Here is a 27,048-nt window from a genome sequence, read left to right as displayed (position 1 = left end):
CTCCAGACATTGACCAATGTCCTATGATGGAGAGAAGCACATGCCACTGGGAACTTTGTGTAGGGAGATGTGTGTTAGGGATGGGTAATGGTGGAGTTTTCTATGGCGCAATGGTCTTGTAAAGAAAAAACAATTGTATTACACAAGAGAAAAAGAAATTAAACCTATTGTTTTTGAGGGCCCAGCTGGCTGTCTATCAATCTCTTCTTCATTGTGCACATGTTTTTAAAAAGAGCTCACACTCCACACGCTCCTCTGAACATGCCATTACTTCTATGTCATTACATATTTTCCTACAACATTATCTGCAGTGGCTACAGAATGTTGCAGGATTCGATTGTACCATGATTTATTTAACCACCACATTCATGAATTATTTATTGATTGCTTTGGTGCCAGCAGTATGAAAGAAAGAAATTAATCCAGTCAGGTTTCTCCCCTGGAAGAACAGACTGTCTAGAAGTAAAGGGACTAAGCAGCCAGCACCCATGTGTGAGTAAAGGGTAATGTGAGAATTTGTAACAGCTGAATTAACTAGAAGTGGAAGAGAGAATCATGGGGGGGGGGAATGAAAGCCTGGGTTTGCAAGATTTATGGAACATCTGGTTTCTCTGGAAAACTTAGGATAACACAGATTGTTGGACTTCCTGGCTTGTTCAGTATGGAGAAGGCTCTGAGATGCCTCACTTGTGTCAGGTTTCCTGGTGATGATGCCGCTTTGGTTTAAGGAAGTTATTTCCACTTTGTCTCCATGATGAGCAGCTGGTAATGAGTATCTTCCCGGATAATGAATGCTTTTCCCAGAAAGCATCCTTGCTTCGAATGGAGAAGTGCAATGCAAGGGTGGGGGGTGGGGTGGTTCTGAAACTAGAGTACACAGTGTAGAACACGAGATTCTCTCTTAGATTCACTTTCCTCATCTGCATGAAAACAAGTCTGCTTGACTGTTACAATAAACTCTTAGAATAGCCTGAAAGAACCATTAGTATTAATGGTATTGTTTAAGATAAGTTCCGTACATAAAAGAACTGTTTTCAAGAATAAGCAGAGCTGAGTACCAGTAGCATGTGCCTGTAATTCTAGCTACTCAGAAGTCTGAGATCTGAGGATCGTGGTTCAAAGCCAGCCCAGGTGGAAAAGCCCATGAGACTTATTTCCAATTAACTACCAAAGATCCAGATGTGGAGTTATGGATCAAGTAGTAGAGGGCTAACTGCAAGCAAAACAGCTCAGGGCCAGTGTTCACATGCTGAGTTCAAACCCCAGGACCACCAGCTCTCCCCTCTCCATAGACAGAACTAGAAATAAATAAGAAACAACAAAAAGGAAGAAAAATGAATTTGCAGAAATATGGAATTTTCAAAGTATACAACTCAAAATAGGCAGAAATAGAAAAACAACAGAAAGAAAAATTGCAGAAACACAGAACTTTCAAAGTATACTATCAAGTTTGCTCCCAGACAGAGCTTTAAAATTTAACTTTATTCTAGAGCAGTGGTTCTTAAACTGTGATCCCTCAAACCCATAGCAGCAGAGTCACATGAGGACATAGTGGAAAAGTTTGGGGGCAGATGTGGCTTGAGTGAGAGGGAAAGTTCTGTGGGAAAGTTCCAAGAAGCCCTAGGCAAGTCAGTTTATGAATCACGTGTAAATGCTGGGCTGGAGCCTGGCCTGGGCTGTAGAGGCACAGGAAAGGACTTCTCACACCAGTACAGAAAAGGAAACCTCCCAGGAAATCTTAATTTCTGCTATCTTGTCATCCCAGATCAAGCTTTCTTAACCTTCCCTCATCGTTATTCTGATACCAAACGGTGCTTTTGCACACTTCCTGTATTGCTTGGACCTTGGGTGCAGGTACAGGTCCAAGTAGTACCTCTAACAGGACAAGAGAACTCCCAGGGTTCTTGGGCGTCCTCAGCTTTGTTACCTTTGCTCCATTGGCTTGGAAGCAGGAGTCTAGGAATGCTGCTGGAGTAAATCCCTCTTTGACTTAATGTGGGGGGGTGCTACACAACAATAAGTGTCCACCACCCACTCCACAGATCTTGAAGTAGAAGTCCAAAAGCTAAATGTTTGCAAGGTGGGTTGCTCCTGAGGTGTCTCTCTGTGACAATCCTGTCCCTACTGTTTTCTTGTATGTCAGTTCATTGTCTTTTTTTTTTTTTGCCAGTCCTGGGGTTTGAAATCAGGGCCTGAACACTGTTCTTGGGCTTTTCTCAAGGCTAGCGCTCTAACACTTTAGCCACATCACCACTTCTAGTTTTTTCTGTGTATGTGGTACTGAGGTCTTAAACCCAGGGCTTCATGCATGCTAGGCAAGCACTCTACCAATAAACAGGCCAAGCTCCCAGCCACTTCCTCATCTTATAAAGTCAGGTTCCATTACACTCCACCCTATCAGCCTTATTTTACTGGAATTGAATCTTTAAGGGATCTGTTCCCCATTGTGGTGACCCTAAATCACAGAGAATTGAACAGACTTTAATACGAACGTAGGAGAAAGATGGCATGTATCAGACCATAGTAAGCTAATTCATAAAAAAAAGGAAGAAGAGAGAGACACACAGACAATGAGAGATATGGGGCAGAGGAGAGAGAGAACTGGAAAGGAGGGGAAGACTAGCACATTCAGATAACCAGGGCTATTGGCAATAAAATCCCCAAAGGCAATGAATGACCATGTCTGCTAGGACCAGACAGAGACTGTGACAGATGAATGGATATGTTGCAAAAAATGCAACCAAATGGCCCTAAGGGGCCATCCAAGATGACTGTGACCCAAACTGCCCAGGCCCCCAGCTGATGTCCTCCAAGGTTGGCTCTGGAATCTGCAGCCTGTGAAGAAGTGGGGCAGGGGCTGATGGTTGCACCTCAGTACTCGTTATCTGGGCTGTAGTTGCTCCCTCCACCTGTTGGGTTCTGTGGTCTCTGAGCCTGCCTTCCTGCCAGTGTTGGAACACATCTGCTCCTGAGCTGCTTTCAAGACTAGGTTGAATAATCTGTGTGAGGAGATTAGTATAGAGCCAGAAAATTGCAAAAATGAGATGAAAAGTAGCCTGGTAGTTCAAACCTGTAATCCAAGCTATTTAGAGGATGAGGATAGGCGGGTCATGATTTTGAGGGCAGCACAAGCCAAGTAGTAAGACTGTATCTCTAAAACAAAATACCAACTGAAGGGCAGGGGATATAGCTCAGACCACAGAATTACTGCTCTGTCTCCTAATTTAACTTGGCTTCCAACTGAATCTTATGATATTTCACTCATTTCCCCAATCCAGGATATAAAGGATATTTCATTACAAAAACAATACATATTTCATGCTTCCCCCATGAAAGCCCAAATAAAGTAATATAAAGGAAACAGGAAAAAGTTTTCCTCTCTTAATAATTCCCCGGGTACCACTTCAAATCTGGCTCAGCCCTTTACTGGCTCATTGACTTAATTAAAGTCCAGTTTCCTGAGTCCCTGCTCACTGTAAAGTGGAGACAGTTAACCTCAATTTCATGCAATTCAAGAAGACTTAACCAAGTTGGTACAATGGAGCCGGGATGAGGGAAGCCCGGGTTGGGCCCGTGGGCTGTGTGGTAGTAATTGTGGACAGGTGTCCTCACCACTACCATCTTGGACTTTCTTTCAGGATGCAAAGGAAAGCCTGGCTTGGATGGCATGAGGGGCCAGAACGGTGTCCCGGGGCCTCCCGGACCTCCTGGACACAAAGGTGACACTGGAGAGGCTGGCTGTCCTGGAGTACCAGGTGACACATTTCTTTTTGTTTTCCTTTCTCTGATACTGAAGACCTGGGAGCTACACGCCAAGCCTAGCAAGCCACTCTGAAGTGGGTGTCATGAAATGTATTAGTCATAGATGACCACTTCACAGATACCAGGGAGAAAGAAGCATTGAGGAGATGCTTTTCCACAGTCTAATGAATGCCAAGCCATCCTCAAAGCGAGTTGAAATGCTGTAGTACATACAGCAGTGCTCTCTCAAACTGTTCTACAGCAGCAAGAAAAGAGCGACCGTAGCCGTTGCTCTTTCCAAGGTCCGGAAGGTGGGTCAGTGTGACTTGTCTACCTGACCAGTCCTGAGCGGAATTGTCTAAGGATCTTAGGGTTTCTTCTCTGCAGATGCCTCTTAGTTTTTGAGTTAATCGATCTCATTGTAAAGCTGTTTGTAGAAAATGCAGTGTTCGTAATGCATTTGGGAATGGGTGAAGCGTGAGGGGAAAGAGATGACTTCAGAATAGAATCTTGAAATATAGTGTAGGCTTTGTGGATCCCAAGACTTGAAGACACATCTTGGGAGAGTACCTGTCAACTGGCTTTAATATCTACGAACAGACACGAGAGAGTGTTGCTGGATGGGCCCTGCTGCAGAAGAGCTTATTCCTAAAACACCCAGCTCATCTTCAGCCAGTTAGCTCCTGCAGATCCAGTGTTCCCTGTTTACTTTTTATTTTCAAATCTGGAATATCCAGTTGGAAAATCATTACAGGTCAAATGGACAGATCTCCTTCAGTCCCTGTGCCATCATGTTGTCATCTGTGAATGGCCGTGTGGGTGAGGAAAGCCTCTGTAAACTAATAAAACCAAGACATCCTTCACCTCTCAAAGTCCAACCCCGACTTTTGTTCCTAGCTACTAGAAATAGCTATTGGCCTTCATCGGTAGATCAGCGACTTGGCAGGGCCAGTGGAGTCAAAACTTGCTCACATTTTATAGGATTGTCTATTTCCATGTGCCATCAAGAACAGTGGAGCAAGGCCTGCCCTCTTCTCCCCTTTCTCCTTCACAAAAGAAGAGATTCATCTGTGTACATCCTACTCCCTTGTCCTTCGCAGCATGGAGCCCTCAGTATGCTGGATCCATGATGGAGATCTGGCAGGTATAAGAAAACCAACTTCAGCTTGCTCCCAGCTCCATCTGAGAACACAGAGACATCAGACTTGGGAAGGGATGTCTCACGCACTCCTTCAGTCTTTTCTTGTGGAGCCTTAACCACTTCCTAAACTCTCCAGTTTATCTTTCCATTGTGATCATGATCTTTTTTCTTTCTCACATGGAAGCGTTGTAGTAGGACACGGATTTCTTTCTGTGTTCTCTTTTCAGGCTGATGAAGCCCCAGCATCACCTAGGAATTGCTGGAAACAAATACAGTCCTTCCTTAGGATCTACAAGAAAGTTGGTTCCAGGATCCCTGCCGATCCAAGAATCTTCAAGTCCCTTATATCATTCATGTACTATTTCACACACACATACACACATATGCAGGCACACATACACACACATACTACTTTGCCATATACTTTAAATCATGTCTAGAGGATGTACACATCTACAGTGTAAGTGCTATGTAATGTACTGTATCATTTAGGGAATGATAACAAGAAAATAGTAATGCTCCATGCAGATGTAATTGTGTTGGTTTTAGTCTTGGATACTTTCAAACTGAGGTTGGTGGAACTCAGAGATTCTGCATGTGTGTGTGTAGGTGCTCTGGGCTGACTGGATGTGTTGTCTCTATGTACGCTGCGCTTGCGTGAGGTAACAGTGCTGCCCAGGAGTCTGTGAGCTGTTCCCCTCTGAGTGCTCACCTCAGTGCCATGGGAGAAGTAATCCCAAAGTTGCGTTTTAATTCTTCATTTCCCTAGGCCCTCCAGGTCTGATTGGTGATCCGGGGCCCAGAGGGAATGGCCTTGGATATCTCAGTGGCTTCCTCCTGGTTCTCCACAGTCAGACGGATGAAGAACCTGCCTGCCCTGTGGGCATGCCTCGGCTCTGGACTGGATATAGTCTGTTATACATGGAAGGACAGGAGAAAGCCCACAATCAAGACCTTGGTATGGACATTCCATGTGATTCACCATATTGTTGACCCTGGTGTAGCTACTTCAGTGAGCACTCATGCTGGTGGCTATGAATAGTCACGTGATCACCAGTGGCAGTCACCTCTCTCTAGATACCACCTGTGGCCACCCATACTATTGATATCAGTGTCGATATTCTACACGACCTGCCATGCTGCTGCCCTGTAGATAATCCATGCGATCACCTACAACTGACTTTGTATGACCGTCATGGGACCACCCACGCCCTTGACCTTGGTGTGGATTTTCCAGTGTGATCAACCTTGCCATTCCTTAGAAAGTAAAACCTGGGGATTAAGTTTACAGATTCATCACCCCCTTAATCACTAATCCTTTATGGGATTCTTATTTTTATCTTTTTATTTTTTCTATAACTTTTTAATGTCTTTATAAGGAGACATACATAAATCACATAATGAGTACATTTCCTTTTAGACAATGTCACCTCTTCTTTCATTAAATTTTTCCCTTATTAATTTTTTAAACAGTCATGTGAAGTCCCAACTACTTCTATTAAAACTATGATCCTATATGATGTCACAGAAATTCACTCTCGTTCTATTTTCCTTTGGCTATTTATTGTTCATTATAAAGAAGATATTTCCATTGAAGGTTAATGTAACTGTTAGGAACTGATGTTTTTACTCCCATATGTAGATTATTTAGTTGGGACCCAGTGGCTCCTGAATCAAAGCACAGAGTGGTGCAGAAAAGTACCATATGGGTGTACCTTATCGCATGTGGGGTATCAAATCCCTGTCCTACTCCAACCTGTCTTCACGTAGCAAGACTTCATTTTGAGAGCCTTCTTTTCAGAGTGCTTATGACAAATTGTTGTCATTGCTGATTAACACTGCTGCAGGAAGCCATGTCAAGACAAGAGTCTACTTACCTGAGTGCTGACAACACTGTCTTTCCAGGACCATGGGGTCAAGGTGGTGGGTCGGGCGTAGGGGGTACCAACAGAGATGGTTGCTGGTGAGATGACTTTTGTCACTGGCTGCATGTCCCCAGTGCTAGTAATACACTCACAGGGTGCAGGAAGGAAAGCTCAGTTTCCTACCCATTTTCGTATCTGCATGAGGTGCAACCATATTCTGGCCGCCCGCCACAGACTAAGTTTCTTTGAGCACAGTTAAAAAGAAGAGGGATTGTGCTCTATCTTATGTGTATTTCTACTCTTTCTTCTGCTCAATGTCTTTCCTGTCTGGCCTCTGTATTAGCAGGCTCACTTTTCCTACCCTGTGCTAGTAAGACTACCCATTTTAGAGCTCACAAGATTGACAAAACTTGGATTCTCTAGTCTGACATAATCTCTGGATACCACGAAGATAACTAGACACATGGACATGCTCACCTCCTTCCATTCACCCCCTCAGGGAGCTCTGACTTCCCAGAAGGCCATGCTCTGTGCCTGGGGCACTATCCACTGCCACGAGGCCTTCTCGGAGGTTCCCCTCCTCTGAACAGTCACTACCCCTCCGGCGGAGGCAGTCCTTTTTATATGTCCCCTCCCTGCTTAAAATAACTCATTCTAGCTGTCTTTTCTAGAGATCCACCCTTCTCATTCACAGCATTTGTTAGCCTGGAATTCCATCAGCTATTTGCTCAGTTAGATTCAAGGAGACGAACATACCCCGCTGCAAACCTGTCAGCATAGCCTATTGGTGGCCTTCTTAGGGCGAGCTGAGTGCTTCAGGGCTTGGTCCCAGGTGGTTTTACCAGCATGATGTGGGCTTTGAGCAGGTGGTCTGTGAATGCTTAGGTGGGAAAGGTCCCTGGCACACCAAATGTCTCTTCTTTCCTCCAAGGTCTGGCAGGGTCATGCCTTCCCATGTTCAGCACGCTGCCCTTTGCCTACTGTAACATCCACCAAGTGTGCCATTATGCAAGGAGAAATGACAGGTCGTACTGGCTGGCCAGCGCTGCACCCCTTCCCATGATGCCGGTCTCCGAGGAAGAGATTCGCCCTTACATCAGTCGCTGTGCGGTGTGCGAGGCCCCATCCCAGGCAGTGGCGGTGCACAGCCAGGACCAATCCATCCCTCCATGCCCACAGGCCTGGAGGAGCCTCTGGATCGGCTACTCATTTCTGATGGTGAGCTCCCTGCCCGTGAACTTGTCACATCTGCTGTTCACCAGCCCCTTCCTTTTCATTCTCTGACTGCATCAGATAGGAATTCTGTGTACACTTTATGCCCACAGTGGAAAAAGAAGGATGTTAAAGTCGGTTATAAACCACAGCCTGCTGAGATGGAGGACTCGTCATATTTTCCATTGCTTTTTTTCTTTTTATGGGGTAGTTTAAGGAAGCGTGTCAGAGGGGGGTTAGACAGGGGTATAGCACTGATTGGGCTGGGCCTAATTTTCTTCTCCTTGTCTAATAGCACACGGGCGCTGGGGACCAAGGAGGAGGCCAGGCCCTCATGTCACCTGGCAGCTGCCTGGAAGATTTCAGAGCTGCGCCATTTCTTGAATGCCAAGGCCGGCAAGGAACTTGCCACTTCTTTGCAAATGAGTATAGTTTCTGGCTGACAACTGTGAACCCAGAGACACAGTTTACTTTAGCCCCATCACCAGACACCTTAAAAGAAAGCCAGGCCCAGCGTCAGAAAATCAGCAGGTGCCAAGTGTGTGTGAAGTATAGCTAGAGAATGCAAAATTCATATACATCTACCGAGAGAAACTTGCTAGGGAGCGAAGACTTCCTGGGCTATGCAAAAAGATTCAGTGGTGCTCTTTCCAAACCCTGCTCTTAGCATGCTTCTTCCCTTACCCTCCATTCCTCTCTCTGTTCCTGACGGAGTCAACGAACGCTGTACACTACACACGTGGAATTTGTTTGACCTCAGCAATCTAGATGAACCCCATATATTATTATATGAAGAATGATGGGAAAATAGGATTTCTGTGGTAATATGCTAATTCTCAGGAACACAAGCAGATGATAATGACCAGGTTATAAATGGTAATGGTTAATTGCATCTCAAACAATGGAAGTCAAGTACTCTATAATACAGTGGGCCTTCTGGAGAGATTTTTACAGAAAAAAATGAAATGGGCCAACAAATGAAAACTAGGTAGTAGAGCTTTTCAACATTCCCAAATGATTTCCTTGCCAGTCTATTTTTTCCATGCACTTTAAATAATTATAAACATGACCCAAAGATAATAAAATAAAAAAAACATAGAACCATCCATACAGCCAGTGTGAAGAATTCATTTCAAAGCGAAATGAATCATTACACCAGGAAAAGCCCACAAGCCACCTCATTCCAGTGCTGTGATATTAGCATAAACACTTCACACATGAATATAAAACATTATGTTCTCTTCTGCATTTTTTTCCAGAGACTAGAAATGCCTACTTTGGCAATCCTTTTGAAAAGTAGCAATTATGGAAAAAATATATTCAATAAGGGATCAGGGAGCCTAAAAGCTATTAATGAATATGAAAGTGGTGATTCACAAAAATTGACTCCCTATGGCAGGAAACTTCCAAACAGACAGGCTCCCCTCCCAGTCGGGGTCCAGCAGTCCTCAGTGCTAATGGGGCTGGAGCCACATGGAGCTTCTGCAGGGGCTTTCCTCCCCAGCAAAACCTCCAGAGCTCACAATGGACACTTTTCCTCCATGTGTGTAATAGCTGCTCATAGGGGACATGACAGGACTATCATTATGCACTCATGAGAAAATGAAGGGCTGACTTAATTAAACGTAGGTAAGAAGGTTCATTTAAGTCAGGGTCACCCCAGCAGAAAGGCACGAGCTTGGGGCAGCTACCTTTCAAAGAAACAAAGACAATATGCAATTTAAATTTTATGTCCCCAGGATTCATTTTTACAGGAGCATCCCCATTTTGCCAATTTAAAAAAGGCATTCATATACTTTATAGTAGCGTGACACTGTGTTAGTGATTTGCCATTTGCCATTTGTAGTTTCTATGTAAGTTTGGAAGTGATGACAATTTATAATGAGGGTGTTTTCTGAATAATAAAATATCTGTTTTTTGTTTTGCCAGGAATTCAGTGGTCTAATCCTACAGATCAAAAGTTTTGCTAGAATAGATTTTTTTTTTCTTTTGTGTAGTGGGACGATTACCTTTTTTAGCTAAGCACAATGTCATTTTAGGAAAAAAAAAGTTGAGAAATGTCTCCTGAGACAAGCAGCATTTTAGTGATTAGTATCTGTGCACTGAAAAACAATCTAGAGGGAAGAAACGTTAAACTTTGTTTATGGGTTTTCCTTGCCAAACTTTGATTACTAATGAGCTGTTTTATGCAGAGTCCATTTCCAGTGATTTGTGCCATGGGCTACCCATGAGATAACAATTTTATTTTAAGAGAAACTTCTGGTAAAAAAAAAAAAAAAGGAAAAAAACACATCTACTTTGACATGAAATGTCTTCTTGATATTGCAGAATATCTCCTAGTTCTCTAGGCCCATTTGATTTTCTTTTAAGACCATGATATATATGTTAAGTATCTTTGCATACCCCAACTTAAAGCCAATTTCTACCTTATTTGAAATTTACTCTTCTCTCCTCAGAAAGTCTATCACCATAAGACACATTTTTGGAAGTTGATCATGAACTTAATTTGAGAATGTTTTCAGGGAGGAAAAAGTTGAAACAATCGATGGGAATGTCAGAAATACATCTTGCTTGCTAAATTACCTTTGGTATTAGAAAATTATCTTAACAAACAGGGCGTCAGTAGCTCACATCTGTAATCTTAGCTACTCAGGATGTTGAGCTCTGGGGTGGCTAGGTTTAGAGTCAGCCAAAGCAGAGAAGTCCATGAGACTCCATCTCTAAAATAATCCACAAAAAATTGGACTGGTAATGAATTCAAGGAGTACAGTGCCAGCCTTTGCCAGGAAATCTCGCAAACTCAAGGCCTTGAGCTCAACCTCAGTAGAGGCAAGTACTACTACTACTACTGTCTTAACAAGCTTTACAGTCAAGTGAAAAAAACAACAGGCTGAATTGAAGGACAATCCACTCCAGCCCCATCCTCTAAGTCTATGCCTTGACTAGTTAGTTGCAATGCTCAAAATCACCTCCTGGGACAGTTCTGAGGTTCAGCATGGAGGACAGAGCACTTTCCTTCCTCAGCCTGAATGAGTGGAGCCCAGCATGTGGCCAGCTACTCAACTCCCAGACTGAAACTCAGGCCTACACTTCTTGGGGTATAATCTTCTCTGGTCTCCTCCATCTCCCTTAGCTTTTCCACCTAACTCTGGCTACAGAAGACATCCCCTGATTGGCCTCATCCAAACTTGTTCTTGTTATCTTTTGGCTGTGAAATTGGAATGACTTCCTCTGGTAAAAGGTCCAGCATGAACCATCTATAAGAATTATCTCTTTTTTTTTTTTTTTTTTTTGGCCCCTTTCTCTTTCTGGCCCCGCTCGCTCCGGCCCTGCTCGCTCCAGCCCGGCTAGGCCCCCTTTCTAGCTCAGGCCCCGCTCGCTCCGCCCCGTTCGCTCCAGCTTGCTCTTGGCCCCGCTCGCTCCGGCCCGGCCAGCTCTCGCTTGCTCCTGGCTCTGCTCGCTCCGGCCCCTTCTCGCTCTGGCCCTTCTCGCTCCGGTCCTGCTCGCTCCGGCCCCGCTCGCTCCGGCCACCACTGGGTTGGGCTCTGTTCACTTCAGCTCAGCTCGCTTCTTTCGCTCTCTGTCGCCGTCGCAGTCTCGTCTCTGCCACTTCCGGCTTGGTTGTGTATGTGGGATACCGAGGAATCGAACCCGGGTCTTTGTGCATGCTAGTCAAGCACTTTAACCGCTAGGCCAAACTCCCGGGAAGAATTATCTCTTGTCACTACAAACTGCCAGCCATTCTGCAAACATTCATGCTAACCTCTTTGCCTCTATCCTTAGGGTCCTTGACCTAGCAGACTCCTGCCTACTTTGATACATTGATGAGTGCTGAGTGAATTCTCTTAGTAGACCTGACCTCCCTTATCCCCATCAAATATCTAAGCCCCAGCAACCATGCCATACTGGTGTCTGATCTCATATAGAAGTCCCAGGGGGAGGGCAGGCAGGAGCCATGCTGTACCAGCAACCTCTGTGTGTCTGCTATTAACACAGGCCTTCATGTATGAACACTTAGCTCTTTTATTCAGTGGCAATTCCATATGCCTCATTAGGCATTCAGTACACATGCATAAAATGGTGACAAGTGTTATTCATTTCTAGATTCAAAACATTAGAATATTCAACCTATAATCAAGTTATTGATGAGTTATCAGAACCTTGAAGGCCATCACAAGTAGTGAGAGGAAGCTAATTGATAAGCTCTGATCATTGCTTTCCTGCTCCAAAAATACCCTTACATTTTTCTAAAGGAAAATTTCAGAAAGGCTGTGGTGTGAGATCTGGCTGAGAAGTTTTCCCTCACTAAAAGGAGATGTGTTGACTCATACTGTAATCTGAATTCCTTTGTGATTTAAGAGCTGCTTCGTTCAAAATTGCCGCTGTAAAATTTGTATATGTGTTGCTGATGTTTTGTAAGAGTCAGTGGAATGGTGTATGAAAAACGGATTTTTATCAACCATTTTGAGCTTTATACAGACTATAAGGAAATTAGATTGGTGTTTCTATTGGCTCACTGGAATAATTTTGATAATTGTTACTTTTACTCCATATGACTGCAAACATAAAAGAAAGATGAGGATTTCTGAATCACTTGAACTCAGATTCACATCCATCTTTCTTTCCAGCTGTGTGCTATTGGAAAGTTCCACCAACTCCCTCAATTTCATTTCTCTTATTCAAAAGATGGAATATAACACCTCCTCGTGTTGAAAATTAAAGGTATATTATCTTCCTAGCATACAACAGTCATCCTGCACCACTTATGGTCATATCTTCCATTTGAAATAACTACTGACTATAAAAATAATTCTTGGGATTATCATTTTTTGCATAGTAGAATAAAAGGATTCTCAAAGGGCATATAAATTACTAATTAGTATTCTTTACACCTGGCCAATTCTTAATGTCATTGATAATGTTTTATTTCAATTCTCGAAGTTATTGTACCATCAAAAAAAAATCCCCCCAAAAGAATCACAATTTCCTGCAGGGCCAGTATGTGAAAGTTCAGCAGGGAACAAGCAATTGACATTAAAAATCAGTACTCTGAAATTGTCACTGTTATTATCTGCTGGAAACTCTGCATAATGCATTTTAAACCCCTAAGGATGCCTGACATGTTCATGTGAAATGCTTGAATTTTATGGTGCTTAAATATTTAATGATTCATGAGGAAAATGTGAAATGTGTCCAATAAACTGCACCCCCTTTTTCTAACCTATGGTTACAAAGCTAGGACTTTTGAACATGTACCTTTCGTAAGATGCCTGGTCTTTTCATTGACACTGTATTACCACTTATACTATGGTTCATTGTCTATAAAGTTGTGATGAGTTCAAAACCAACTGGGTTTCAATTGGTGACTTTGTTTTCTTTCACCTCCATTGGGTTTGCTGTTCGTTTTAAATAAAAAAGGAGTGGTCCACTCACGGGCTAGCTCGTGAGGAACACAGGAATATCTCAAGGTGAAAGTGGGAGCTGCAGATGATAAGCGCCTAGGCTGGAAAGGATGGATTCAGAGGCTTTTCAGAGTGTTACTCTGCAATGTTGGGGTGAGAAGAGAACTAAAGCTAGGCCTTCAGGGCAGAAGACTGCATCAACCATGGTTGGGCTTTTTGAACAGTGAACCTGGGGCTCTGATACCCTGGGATGCAGTTATCTCATTAGTTGAACAAGAATGACATGACCTACTGCACAGCGTTATTTGGAGGATTTAAGGTGTCCAAAATCTATCAGAAATAAAATCATGATATTGTTGCTTATATCTCCTGTGTGTTAGCCTTTTATCACTGTGACAAATACTTGAGAGAAACAGTATAAAAAGAATTACAACTTATGTTTGGCTCATGGCTTCAGGCTAAGTCCACTGCTTTGGATTTGAGAATTGAGAAGTATAGCCAGAAAGTAGAAAAAGAGAAAGAGGAAGGGAGAGGGTAGATGAGGAAGGAAGGAAAAGAAAGGGAGGAGAGATGTCAAGATGAGATATAGCCCCCGCCAAGGGCACATCTGCATTTGTCTACCTCCTTCATCTGGACCCCACCTCTGAAACTCTCCCTAAGTGCCCACAGTGGACTCCCAAGTCTGCAAGACTCCAGCCTTTCTGGAGGAGCTCTGATGATTAAACTACAGCATCCTATACTGCGGGAGGGGCTAGGTAGAGTAACCTACTCGGTAACTCATGGAGTCAAGTCTTTTTAAATGAAAGGAAAATTTAATAGGATATGCTTCAACCTCTCTTGAAAGTAGCATAAGAAACTCAACTGCCATTTCTTAAGATCCTACTATGTGGGCCGGGAGTTTGGCTTAGTGATAGAGTGCTTGCCTAGCATACACGAAGACCCAGATTTGATTCTTCAGTACCACATACATAGAAAAAGCCAAAAGGGGTGCTGTGACTCAAGTGGTAGAGGAGCACCCCAAAGACAGTGCTTAGGCCCTGGGGGGTAAAAAGAACCTACTATGTGACAGGAACTGTATTAACTCTACTGTATTTGCTTCCTCTCCCCCTCAGAGCTACACTGTTTAAGAAACTAAATTTCAAGCTGAGTACTGCTGGTTCATGCCTGTAAACTTAGCTACTGAGAAGGCTGAGATCTTAGGATCATGATTCATAGCCAGTTGTGGAAGGAAAGTCCTTAAGACTCATCTCCAATTAATTACTCCCCTCACCCCCCCCAAAATAGTCAAGAAGTGGAGATGTGGATTAAGTGGTAGAGTATTAACCTTGAGCAAATATAGCTCAGGGACAGTACAGAGGCCCTGAGTTCAAAAAAGAAATAAAAATAAATAAATTGAATTTCAGAGAGAATAAGTAACCTGCTTAAGTCTAGAACTAGAATTTGAACCATGGTCTGCCTGCTGGCACCTTTGGCACAATTGTTTCCCAAGAGCTTTCTCCGTGTGTTGATAGGTTAGAAAGCAGAGAGTCCCACACAGATGTGTGAGGCAGATTCAGAAACAGGAGGAGGCTTGATGAGGGGTGAACTGTGGGGAAAGGCCTTAGCCAGCAGGCAGGTTGAGGAGGGTATAAAAGGCACTGTTACGTGTAAAGAATGTGGCTCCTATGAGAGCCTAGCATAGAGCCATGGGAATCTCAGCAAAGGGCTTAGTTTTACAGAAATGAGGAGCGGTCCAAAGGATGCCTAGAGCCCATCATTGGGGATAATGGGCTCTGATCTTTATTCTTTGGCAACAGACAGTAAAAAGTATTTGAGGCAGTGGAGCTGTGGTTCAAATGGTAAAGTGCCAAGCTTGAAAAAAAAAATCTAAGGGACAGTACTGAAGCACTAAGTTCAAGGTCGAACACCAGTACAAAATAGTTATTTGAAGTCAGGCATGGTGGCTCATGCCTGCAATCCTAGCTACTCAGGAGGCTGAGATCTGAGGATCACAGTTCAAAGCCAGCCTGGGCACAAAAGGACCTGAGACTTTTATCTCCAATTAATCTCTAGAAAATGGGAAGTGGGGCTTGGCTCAAGGGTAAGGCGGTAGCCTTGAGCCGAAGAGCTCAGGGACAATGTCCAGGCCAAGTTCATGCCCCATGACCCCCCCCCCCACACACAAAAAGATATTTGAAGTGGTAAGTGGTATTGCTAAAACGGATTTTGTAAGCCTAACTGGGCAATTTTTTTTTAAAATGTGGAATCAACTGAAGTGTTAAGTATTGTTCAAAGCAGTGAATTAAGAGAGACTTCAAAGGCCAGGTAGTGGTGGCTCATGCTTGTAATCTTAGCTACTCAGAAGGTTGAGTTATGAGGATTGATGTTTGAGCCAGCCCAGACAGAAAAGTCCATGAGGCTCACATTTCCAATTAAGCAATCCCCCCCCCAAAAAAAAACCCCACAGAAGTGGAACTCTGTGGAACTCTACCACTTTGGCTCAAGTGGTAGAGTGCTGGCTTTCTGCACAAAAGCTCAGGACAGGCCCTGAGTTCAAACCTCATAACAGAGAGGGAAAGAGGGAGAAGGAGAAGGAGAGCGAGAGGGAAAGAGGGATGGAGGGGGGCTTTAAGCTGAGAATCTGTGCTAAAATAAAAGCAGGGGCGAGTAAACTTTATTAAAATTAGGAAACAGCTGTAACAATGCATGAGAAGGGAAAGGAAGAAATGGAGATTTGTGTATAACTAATTGGCTACATTGCTTTACTGGATATCAACGCTTGTCAAGAGGAATTAAAACTAGGAACTAGGCCCCATCTTAAAATCCACTGTGGGAGGGGGTCTCGTTTCTCTCATTCATTATAGCCTACTCCCCAGGAGAAAGACTATGTGCCTCATATGTAGCCAGGCTCTACTTGTACTAAAGCTAGGAATTTAGCTTATCATGAGCTTCTCCAGCAGGCATATCAACAGGGACAGGAGGTTGTTACCTACAACAGTGGAGTCACAGGCCATACATTCAAGGCCATCTAACAGGAAACCGTTTTATATATCCATCCCTTCCTTTTGAGAAACAAAAAGCAAGAGTTGATTCTGACTGACCATGACAAACTGTGGGAACTATGTGCACAATACAAAGACATCGAATTAAAAAATCAGCTCTAAATGCTTAGTCCTTATTAGATGCTTTGTTCATCTTTCTCAACCCAATTCTAATTTGGCAGAATGACTTTGGAGATTCCTTATTGTACAAGAAAAAAAACAAAACAGAGTGGAAGAAACAGTGGTTATACGTAATTTCCAGAGCATCTTTATTGTTGTGAAAAAATAATTGGTTTATAATCAAAATGACCTTTCCCACATGTCTAAATGTTCAGTGATATTCCATTCCATAAATAAAGTGTTCATGTTATACCTATAGCATCCAGAATGTAATTCCAGTGTTTTATATGTGATAGTCAAATGAAGGAGGTACTGCTACTGAACTTAAACTGTATCAAAACAGGAAAATACTTCATACACATATGAATGGACTTTTAATACAATGGAAAACACTTTGGTGAGAAATTAACAAGCCTTTGGATGGTGGACATGGAAAATGAGGGAGACTATGGGAGATAGACAAAAGTCTTATCTCAGGGTGATTTATAATCTCACCCCCATACAGAAGGCACACCTTGGTATAGATATGTACAAAAAACTATAATAACAAGGGCAAAACATGAGTGCTACAGGACAGTTTCCATACATTATCAAAAGATGGCATGTAAGAACAGGAAAGTTGAAGTCACACTTATCATTTGAGAGACAGGAATAATTTAGACTGAGCATTTTAAATATGTCTAAAACTACTGGACCCAGGTACAGTTCTCATTATCTACTAACTCTAGTAGTTTTACATCAATTATAAATCACATCAAGGAGCTCAAGTGATGTTGCACAATTGGTTAGAATGCTCGCAAACTTAAGGTTTCCTGGCTCATTTATGTGCAAGTGTCAAAATTACTTCCAGGTAGACTCAAACTAGGAATTTATAATACTGCACAATCAGTATGCTCCACATCTGTCAAATGTATACAAAGAGAAGTCAAGACAAGATGGTGCACTTTAAAACTGTTAATCTTGAGTATCTGCTCCATGTGGTATGAATATATGTGGTTTTATAATTGTTTATGTGTTTATTTAAGTTTGTTTGTACATTTTGAAGTTTTTCAATAGATACATATCTCTTATTTTTAAGTATGTTTTACTGTTTTTCCCCTTGATTTGCTGTATGAATCAGTTTTCCTGACTACAAAGCAATATTTACAATATATATATGTATTTTTCAAAAGGCAGTACAAAATTGTGAAAAAGAGAAAGCAAAGTATTTTATCTCCAAAGATCATCTCTGTTATAATTGCTATATTTCCTTCCAGATTATGCATACAGATGGTATTTCTATGACTTTCATAAAGAGAAAACTATATGTGGGTGATAGGTAAGTTAAAATAGAAGCATCTTTTGGTGCTTCCAGATCTTTCTAAAAATAAGCAGCTCTGTGAGTACATACATTTTGGTCTTTCCTTTTACTCATGAACCACAAGCACCAAAGAATGCTTTAAATGATCTGACAATCTGTGTGTTTTAATGCTTCAGGGCCATAGGGCATGCTTTGGACAAGTTGTTTCAGGGGCCAATTTAGAGGCACTTTTATGATGAAGAAATTACTTCCTGCAAGAAGCGTTTCTAGTAACCAATGCTTTCCAGTCCTTTGCCCTGTTCTGTACGTAGCACTTGTGACTTTGCTGTTTAGTGACAAGTCCCAACTCCCTGGGCCACAGGTTGTCCTGGAAGGGCAGCTGAAAATCCAAATTATTGGTATCCCTTGACATGTTGTGGTGTATATAGGTGTTTTCTCCACAGCATCCTGGGAAGAGAGAATATCTTTATCCTGGCACTCCAGGCAGAGATAAAGGATGATCTCTTGAGTCATTTGAATTCAAAAGAGGGTTGGAGGTACCACTGAGTCAGAAGGGAAGGATGGAGTGTGGAGAAAGGCTCCAACATTAATGAAGAATCCTCTGGTCTGGGATGAAGATGGAGATCACTTCTGGAAAGCTGCGAACTGCCTTCCACAGGCCTGGTTTCCAGGCAAGTCAATCTGACCATGAGATTCTCTGGATTAGTGTGGTGACAGAGTGACAGTCCACAGCAGACAGAAGGGATCAGGGATGGTGATAGTATACTCTGCTTTTGTTTAAAACTAAGTGGGGGCTGGAAGGGGGCTCAACCAAATGGGGAAAAATGGAAGAGTGGACCATGTCTTCCTCAAATGCTGTGCCATCTCACTGGCCGTCAAATCTGTGTAGCCGTTGCCTTCTCATTTCTTCTTCTGGTGAAAGCCGAAAGCCGTAGGGTGATGGGCTATTTCTGGCATTTCCTGTAGTGAGAAAGCAAAAGGGAAAATCAGATGCTGTCGATCTATCATTGTGACATTTACAAGGCCTTACACACCCTAAGATTCCAAAGAGGATAAAACAGCACATTTGCTTTGGTACCATCTTCATTTCAACATGCAGAAAACACAGCACAAACATATTTCAACATTAGCTGTCAATACTAATTTCAACACCATGGAAGTATGTCTGTGGTGTGGTTCAGTCAAGGAACTTTATGTGATCCATACTAAGCTTCTTGGTAATTTCCTCCGTTTTCATTTTCCCTTCAACCAGCTCAACAATGTGCACCACTTAACTTTCCATAATGTGTTGGCAATTTGTTTCTATTATTTATGGCCATCTTTATTAACTTCCCCACTATCAACTATGCTGGCAGAGTTCAACTGAAGCTTTTGGGGGCCTCTCTTTACCCAGTTGCTCCTGCTGTACTCCATGGGCTCAAATCACACTTGCTCGAGACACACAGCCTCCTCCTGCCCCTGGTGATTAGGGGCGGCTTGGGCATAGAGCAGGAATGGTCACATTGATCTAAGATAGCCAGGGAGACAAAAATACAGGCATGCTATTTCACAGTTCTATAAAAGACCATGGAAATCATTACTGAAAAGGGTTGGTGAATCTGCAAATATGTTGAAATTAACTCTTTGCAATGGTATAAGCATCTCACTTAGCACATTAAAAACCAGCACTTGGGGAACTGATGAAGGAAAACAGATCATTTTTTTTTTATCTCAAGGGACCAGCAACAGAAATGCAGGAAGGGCTGGGGGCGGTGGCTCATGCCTGTAATCCTAGCTACTCAGGAGGCTGAGATCTGAGGATCACAGTTCAAAGACAGCCTGGGCACAAAAGGACCTCAGACTTTTATCTCCAATTAGCCTCTGGAAAATGGGAAGTGGTCAAGGGTAGGGCAATAGCCTTGAGCTGAAGAGCTCAGGGACAGCATGCAGGCCCAGAGTAGGGCAGTAGCCTTGAGCTGAAGAGGTCAGGGATAGCACCCAGGCTGAGTTCAAGCCCCATGACCCACAAAAAAATTTAAAAAATAAAAAATAAAAAGAAATGCAGGAAGGAGTTTCCATAACCCCAAGAGGCAGCCAGGTAGAGGATCTTGAGTAGATAAGCACAAGTGAGTAGTCAATACCCATGGACCACAAAGGATGCACCTTTTCACTTGCACAGCTCTGACAATTCCATTCTGTTACATTAACCAAATGACTTCCTCTCTCTCCCAACATCTGACCAACTACAACTAAAGAGCTCTTTCCCAGTATAAACTCTTCAGCTTTCAGCACCTTCCTGTTGGCTCTCCTTCAGTAGATTTCATATTCTGCCATGGTGCTGCCATCTGTGTCACCTTCTTCCCTCTTCACCTAAGACACCTTGTACATTTCTCCTTGTCCCCCAGTGCCTGGAACAGTTCTGGGCACACAGCTGCTGACCAATACATGTATGGAGTTAAAAGTTCTGCCATAATTTCCCTCCGGAGTTGCTGGCTGGGCTAGGAAGGATGGGTGGGCAGTGCAGCAGCTTTTTCAAGAGGGAAAGCAAGTGAGCATTTGGCTCTGCTAATTCTCCAAGACAGGAGATGCCCCAGGTATGATTATCTTGACAGAGCCAACATGAAAAGATGCTAGAGAAGGTGATGGGAAACTGAGTCTGCTCAGTCCAGATTATCATCTGAGTGACATGTTCTTTGTGACCCCACTCTTTGGGGGATTTTGATGCTTACCTATATAGGGCTCTCATTTTGCACCTACTTTATGGGAGGATGCCTTCTGAGTCTTTGCAGCCCTCCCTGACTGATGATGCAGGCCTGCCCTGGATATTCACTCCTGCTGCATAAATACCTACTTCCAGGTTTCTTACGACAATGAATTAGATGTCAATTTATTAACTTAGATCAGAGAGGACATTCAACAACATTCAGTATAGGCTTAAAAGCCTTCACAACGAAAATGCTTATGTATACTATAAAATTAAGCCCCATTTTCTATGGTTTTTGCCATATGTATTTGCAAAGTACTTCTTTAAATAGTGAATGCTTTGAAATGACAAAGACACATGTCAAATCAATGCTAGTTTATTGCTTGAAATTCTTTTAAGTGACCCAATCTAAATTCTACTTTGTCTTTCATTGTTGTTCTGTTAACAAGGCTAATTTAATTGCACAAGAGTGCAGGCAAGTGTTTCACACCCTTTTCCAGATGGGCAGGGAAGGAATCCCATCAGAATGAGCTGTGGGCAGAAGCAAGAGAACTCAACGTGGCACACTGACACCAGGCCAGAGGGCACAAGGCCATGGAAGCTGGAAGAGTCTTCAACTCCCTAAGGGAATCAGTGTCCTTGTGGTGTCCTCAAGGCTCAGAGGGCATTAAAAGGCCTGTGGGAGGAATATTGTTTCCAGGAAGGAAGCGGGAGGGAGGCTTTTGGAAGGGGAAGGTAGGGAAGGCTCCTCTGGGCCAGCTCTCAGAATGAGCAGCTGGTACACATACTGTTGGCCCCACTTGCAGGGCACTGGAAGAGAACCAGGGCTCAGACAACAGAATTAGTGCCACATGCGGTAGTAGAAAACTCATGGCAAGAGAGAAACAAGCCTCACTTTCATTTACAGAGCCAATGCAGGGTGCCCTGTTTCCCTTACCTTTCCCTCCGAATATATTCACCTCAATTTGATGGGTGAAACAGGTAAGGCAAGTGTTAGGCACTCACTCATCTGCGGTCATGTGACCAGCACAAAGGGAAGTAAAACTTGCACACAGATTGTCTGACTTCTTACATTTCCCCCACTGCCTTGGCTCCTAGAACACTGAACCTTTATGGGTAAGGATTATGCCCAATCACCATCCAACATCTTCCTGCCAAAACTCAGTCCTTTTTCATGGATATGTGGGAGCCCATTGATACTTGAGAATAGAAAAACAAGAATGTCTAGTTTAAGTCCTCAATACTCTGAGTCTCTGCTTCAATCAAAGGAGTGACTCTACAGTTCTAGCATGAGTACAGAGAATGGTTGGGCTTTCTTAAAGCACCAGAAGTGCCATGACCTCTAGCTTCCACCACCTTCGGCCAGGTCTGATATGTAATCACGCCTGATGTTCTGGGCATTTAAAAATCCTTCAATTTCTCATAATAACAGAGCTACCTTCCTGTCTAAATAAAGACTGGAATTTTTCACTGCTCTAAACATGACACTGTTCCGAATGTTAGAATTTTGAATCCACATTTTAATTATCAAGTGATTTTTGATATTTCAAGAATGACAAAACTGATTGGTATCTACTCACTGACCATCTTCTGTGTTGGCACTGAGGACCAATGCCACCCCAAAGACATGTCCACTCAGTCTCCAGTAAGCCCAGGTGGCTTTCCAAATGCCTGCCTTTGCTTTTTAAACTCTTTCTATCTTCTCTACTTGTGCCACATTAATTACTATTCTCTACAACCTCTCAGATCCTCAGATCCTTCACTCATGTCTCACATTTATGATATGCAGGTGAATCACTAGGTACACATCAGAGGGCCTGCATGTGCCTTAGATGGGAAGGCAGGGGCAGAGATGTCCTGAAAAGTACAATGGGACATGGAATGGTAGGAGATCAGGAGATAGCTTCCTAAGTCTGCCTGGAACTAGCTGAGACCCCATGGATAAAGCCATTATTTCAGCAGGTCCTGGCTGGTTCCCGTGTGAGAGGAGGCTGCTGAACAAGGGGGCTGCACAGCCTCTTTCAGGACTCTGGATTTTGGGATGGACTCTTGATTCCTTTGATTGCTCACTACATACCTTTGGGTGAATGGGTTCCCTTGTCTTGGTCTTAGCTTCCTTCTCTACAAAATGGAAACTAAGAGACAAGCATCTGTATGCTCAGAGTATTACAAGAAATGATGCTTAGCAGTGTATAGTAAATGTAAATGTCCACTGAGCAGTGAATGTTGTGGTTTTAAATTTCTACCGTTATCAAGGACCATGTATTAAGTATCAAAATAAACTAACTTTGTACAAGATACACGCATAATATAGTGGCAAAATTAATGACTTCTTAAAGGACAGAAACCAATTATGTGCTCAGGCTATTTTGGCAAAACTTTATACAAAGTTGGAGTCACTAGTTACTTAATATGTGTCTTCTGAGAAATCAATATCATAAAGGCAATTAATAGAGTTCAATAAGCTTTCTCTGGGAAAGCTGGAAAGCCTAGCCCATCCTTTTCCCCTCACCCCCATTTAGTTAAATTGTGCACTGGACACTTATAGGCCTACGTGAAATGGCCCTGCTCTAAAACACCTGGTACAGAATATTAGTATTTATGAGAACTTGCCTCTGTGTTCTTATAAATGGAGGTCAGCCCTCAATTTTATCCAAAGAAACAATGAGCATACTTCAAAGGACCTCAAGAACATTGCCAGTTTGTAATAATTTAGCTCAATTATAGCACCAGTAGTGAGATCACGAGATTTATTGATTTGTGGTTCTTGATGAAAAAATTTTCAGTTTTCCACCTTTATGTATAATGCAGTAACCTCGGCATTTTACTGCTCGAAGAAGGAAAGTCATTTTCTCCAGATAAGAACTGCTACAAAAAGCACCATCAGCGGATGGCCATTTTCTTTACGGCTGGCCATCCGTGTAAATAGAGATGTTTAATTTGCTGGTATTCATAGATCTGCCTGTGTATCTGATGAATGCTCTATGTCATTCGGTAAAATTATACGAAAGTGAAGTTGCAAGATGCAATGATCTATTTCCTTTAACTTGTGAGTGAAAGAGCAAACCACTTAAAAAACCAGGAATGTGCTAAATAAATCACCAGCATTTTCTGGGATTTCTATTGTCAAATGAGGCCCACAGCATGGGGCCCACACTCTCCAGAATGGCACATCATTAGAATTCTATGAATTGAAAAGCATGGTGAAAAGCTAGGTGCTAAGTCATTTCCTGAGAAAAGACTAAAAGGTCTGAAAGAAACCCCAGGCCTAACAATTTGGAGGCATTCTTTTAAAAGTGGGTGGGGCGCTCTTGGGAAGTAAGACTGTACCAGTGTCAGAGTCAGGAGTTGTAATATGATCTTTTTCTCGTGAAAATTCTCATCAAGTCTTATACCTTTATTACAAATGGAATTCTTTTATGGCTTGTAAGAAAGGTAACATATGAAGTGACTATAGAGAACACATTCATGTTTTCATTTCTTTGATCAAGTCAGTTCCTACTCGGCCTCCTGTACTTCCGCCCCCACCCCCTTCAGTTGGTTGATTTTGGGAGAATCGAACTTCAATCAACACAAGTGACTTAACATAGCCAGGGTAGTCACTGGTCAAGATCTACTGAATAACCTATGGAACAGGATCTCTAGGTCAAGGCTAGCTTTCCACATGACAAACAGCACATGGCATGACCTCTGCTGGACAATTGCTACTTGCTCACCCTTTTTGCTACCACTCTTTGGGGAGTATTCATTAATTTTCATGAATCGAACATATGAGTCCAATGTATAGGCAAAAATACAGAATATTCCTAGCATTCACAAGCTCCCATGCCCTTTCTCTCAGTACCCAAGATTCTGCACTCTACTGACTTTTAACAGCACACACTCTGCTTTCCTTATTGTGTCCACAAACAGATTCATAAAACTCAACCTGGCTGGGTGCTGGTGGCTCACACCTGTAATCCTAGCTACTCAGGAGGCTGAGATCTGAGGAGCGAGGTTCACAGCCAGCCCAGGCACGAAGTCTGTGAGACTCTTATCTCCAACTAACCACTAGAAAACGGGAAGTGGTGCTGTGGTTCAAGTGGTAGAGCACTAGCCGTGAGCTGAAGAGCTCAGGGACAGAACCAGGCCCAGAATTCAAGCCCCACAACAAACTGAAAAAACAAACAAACAAACAAATAACAAACTCAATCTGAACGGAGCTGTTTCTTCATCTTTTCTCATATTATGTTGGTGAGATTCTTTCATATCTATTTTTGCTGAGGCTTGAACTCAGAGCCTAAGTGCTGTCCCTGAACTTGTTTTTGCTCAAGGTTAGTGTTCTATCCTTTGAGCCAGAGCTTTACTTTTGTCTCGTGTGTGTGTAGCTTACTGGAGATAACAGTCTCCTGGACTTTTCCTGCCTAGGCTGGCTTGGAAACACAATCCTCAGATTTCAGCTTCCTGAGTAGCTAGGATTACAAGTATGAGCCATAGGTACTTGGCTCTCATTCATATTTTATATGTATTTATTGTTTACACCTCCAGTTAGAATTTCCTTCTTAATATATGTTACAAATTGAGGATTAAGTTTTCTAACTATTTACACTAAAGTAAATTGAATTCAAAAACAATAACAAACATTAGATCCTTCCAAGACCTACTGGGTCTACACTGCTGCTGGTCACTAACTATGTCTGTGTCTGAACTCTTGTCTTCCTATGCTTTGACAGTCCTACCAGGCCTTTCTGTTAGAGGCAAGTCTGCCTCTAACTTTGGTAGCTGGGCAGAGAACCACTATGTTGTTGTTTTTCCTCCAACTCATTTGGTTTCATTCAGTGCCCTCCTTCTATTAAGACTAAAAATTGTTTTGAATAACCTATTAACCTATTTTAGATATATAAGAAAATTGTAAAAGTAACAGAAGATCCAATTCCCTTAATACTACCATTTTATCATGGCATATGCGTCAAAACTAAAAAGTTAACACTGGTATATAACTAAGAACTGAACTCCAGCCCACTTAGCTTTTAACATTTCCCCATTCATTTACTGTTTCTGTGCTACACTCAAATCTGGAAGATAACAGTGTATTTTTACTTATCATGTCTCCTCAGCCTCTTCTGGTTCGTGGTACTTTCTGTCTTCTCTTGCCTACCATGATCCTGGCAGCATTGCACTGTATGAGGAGAGATACACTGGAGAATGCCCCTCAGATAGTTTGTCTGATGTTTGTCAACAGGATTAGAAGATTATAGTTCTGTGTGTGGAATCCCACCGAGGTGAAGGATCCTCATCTCACATCAGGGCACATGCTATCAGCAAGACTAAACATTGGTCTTGTTAACCCCAAGCACTTTGTTAAGTCATATTTTTATTCAATTTAAATTGTTGTGGGAGGAATTACAAGAGTCCTTCAAAGAGTCCCCAGGATAAACTGGCGGGCTGGGGTACTCCAGGAAGCAATTATCCCTCACCTAAGCTGGCGTCCAGTTCCCTGACTGAGGTGACAGGTTCTCTATGGGGTCGGAGTGTGTGAAGTGCCAGGGGTTAAGAAATAATTCGCGATTTGGTGGGCTTGCCAGGAAGCCCAGGCACCCCAACCTTAACATGCTCCCAGGTCACTCTAGTGTCTATTAGCCTTTGAGAAGCAGGGATTGTTCACTCAACAAATAAGACTCTCACTACAGCATTTGAATTTGCCAGCAGGTGGAACCAGAGGCTTATGACACTGACTCTGCTGAAGAAAACTAGGACAGATTCCAGTCAACAAAGCATTCCGCATTGTAAGCAGAATTAGGGTTATTTTGAAACAGATGGGCTCCACAGAAGCTGCTGTACTGAATATGATGGAGTTGTTTATTGTCTAGATGGTCTGAAACCCGGAGATTATTTGCCAGCATCTAGCAGTTTCCATGTCAGATCAGAACTCTTCCTTTGCAGAGGACACTGATAAGCACTGGGAAAGATAAGAGTAAGGACATGGGTATTTTAACAAGTTTGAAATACAGAATTAACTCACTATAATGCATGCTGTTGTCTTGTGCTACTGAATGCCTTGATCTGGAGCATCTTTGTCACTCTAAGTCCAAACCAGAAGGGCAAAAAAAAAAAAAAATCTGTGGACCAATGCTGGAAGCATGATACTAAAAGCAATTTATTTTAATCTAATCTAAGTGGGTGTATTTACTGATTCAAGTTTTCCCTCAAACCTCTACTCAAGACTTGTCCCCAATTCTCATTTTTTCTGCCTCCTCTCCTATGCTATCCCAGAAGTGGGAGGGCGGAGAGGAGTGAGGCTGGAAAGGAGGAAGGAAGCAGAGACAAGGCTGGCTCATCTTTCGTTCATTTCAACTATGTCTGACACGGTGGTTCTGTGTGCAGAAAGGGGCCCCCAGATTCACAGAAGTCGTAATGCTCAATGTTAGGGAGTTGCAGGTAAGGCCTTTGGAAGGTGGTTCCTCTGCCTGCCTCAGAGTGTTGATGATCAGATAAGGAATCTAGAACTCTGGGTCCCAAACTTACCAAACATGGGTTTCAACTCGGAAGATTCCAGGCCAATGTCTGTGGTGGGACCCAAGAACC

General features: G+C 42.8%; 2 protein-coding genes across 5 annotated transcripts in view; one reads left to right on the top strand and one right to left on the bottom strand.

The window, feature by feature from the left end:
• Col4a4 (collagen type IV alpha 4 chain) overlaps positions 1–10,802 on the top strand; it is a 101,317-nt gene extending 90,515 nt beyond the window's left edge. The window contains exons 44-47 of the mRNA XM_090354940.1: positions 3,639–3,755; positions 5,652–5,840; positions 7,679–7,965; positions 8,255–10,802. Of these exons, the coding sequence (XP_090211066.1) occupies positions 3,639–3,755; positions 5,652–5,840; positions 7,679–7,965; positions 8,255–8,518 (857 nt within the window). The 3' untranslated portion in view covers positions 8,519–10,802. The remainder of the gene's footprint in view (positions 1–3,638; positions 3,756–5,651; positions 5,841–7,678; positions 7,966–8,254) is intronic.
• A 5,815-nt stretch (positions 10,803–16,617) lies between these two features.
• Positions 16,618–27,048, bottom strand: part of Rhbdd1 (rhomboid domain containing 1) — a 102,538-nt gene continuing 92,107 nt past the window's right edge. For all 4 annotated transcript variants that reach the window (XM_090354924.1, XM_090354922.1, XM_090354925.1 and 1 more), the window contains one exon: positions 16,618–18,761. In XM_090354924.1, the coding sequence (XP_090211050.1) occupies positions 18,667–18,761 (95 nt within the window). In that variant the 3' untranslated portion in view covers positions 16,618–18,666. The remainder of the gene's footprint in view (positions 18,762–27,048) is intronic.

This window comes from Megascapheus bottae, chromosome 21, assembly GCF_031878675.1.
Source record: "Megascapheus bottae isolate mThoBot1 chromosome 21, mThoBot2.hap1, whole genome shotgun sequence".
Lineage (NCBI taxonomy): Eukaryota > Metazoa > Chordata > Mammalia > Rodentia > Geomyidae > Megascapheus > Megascapheus bottae.
Note: the sequence above shows the minus strand (reverse complement) of the source record. Positions and strands in the feature narration are given on the sequence as shown.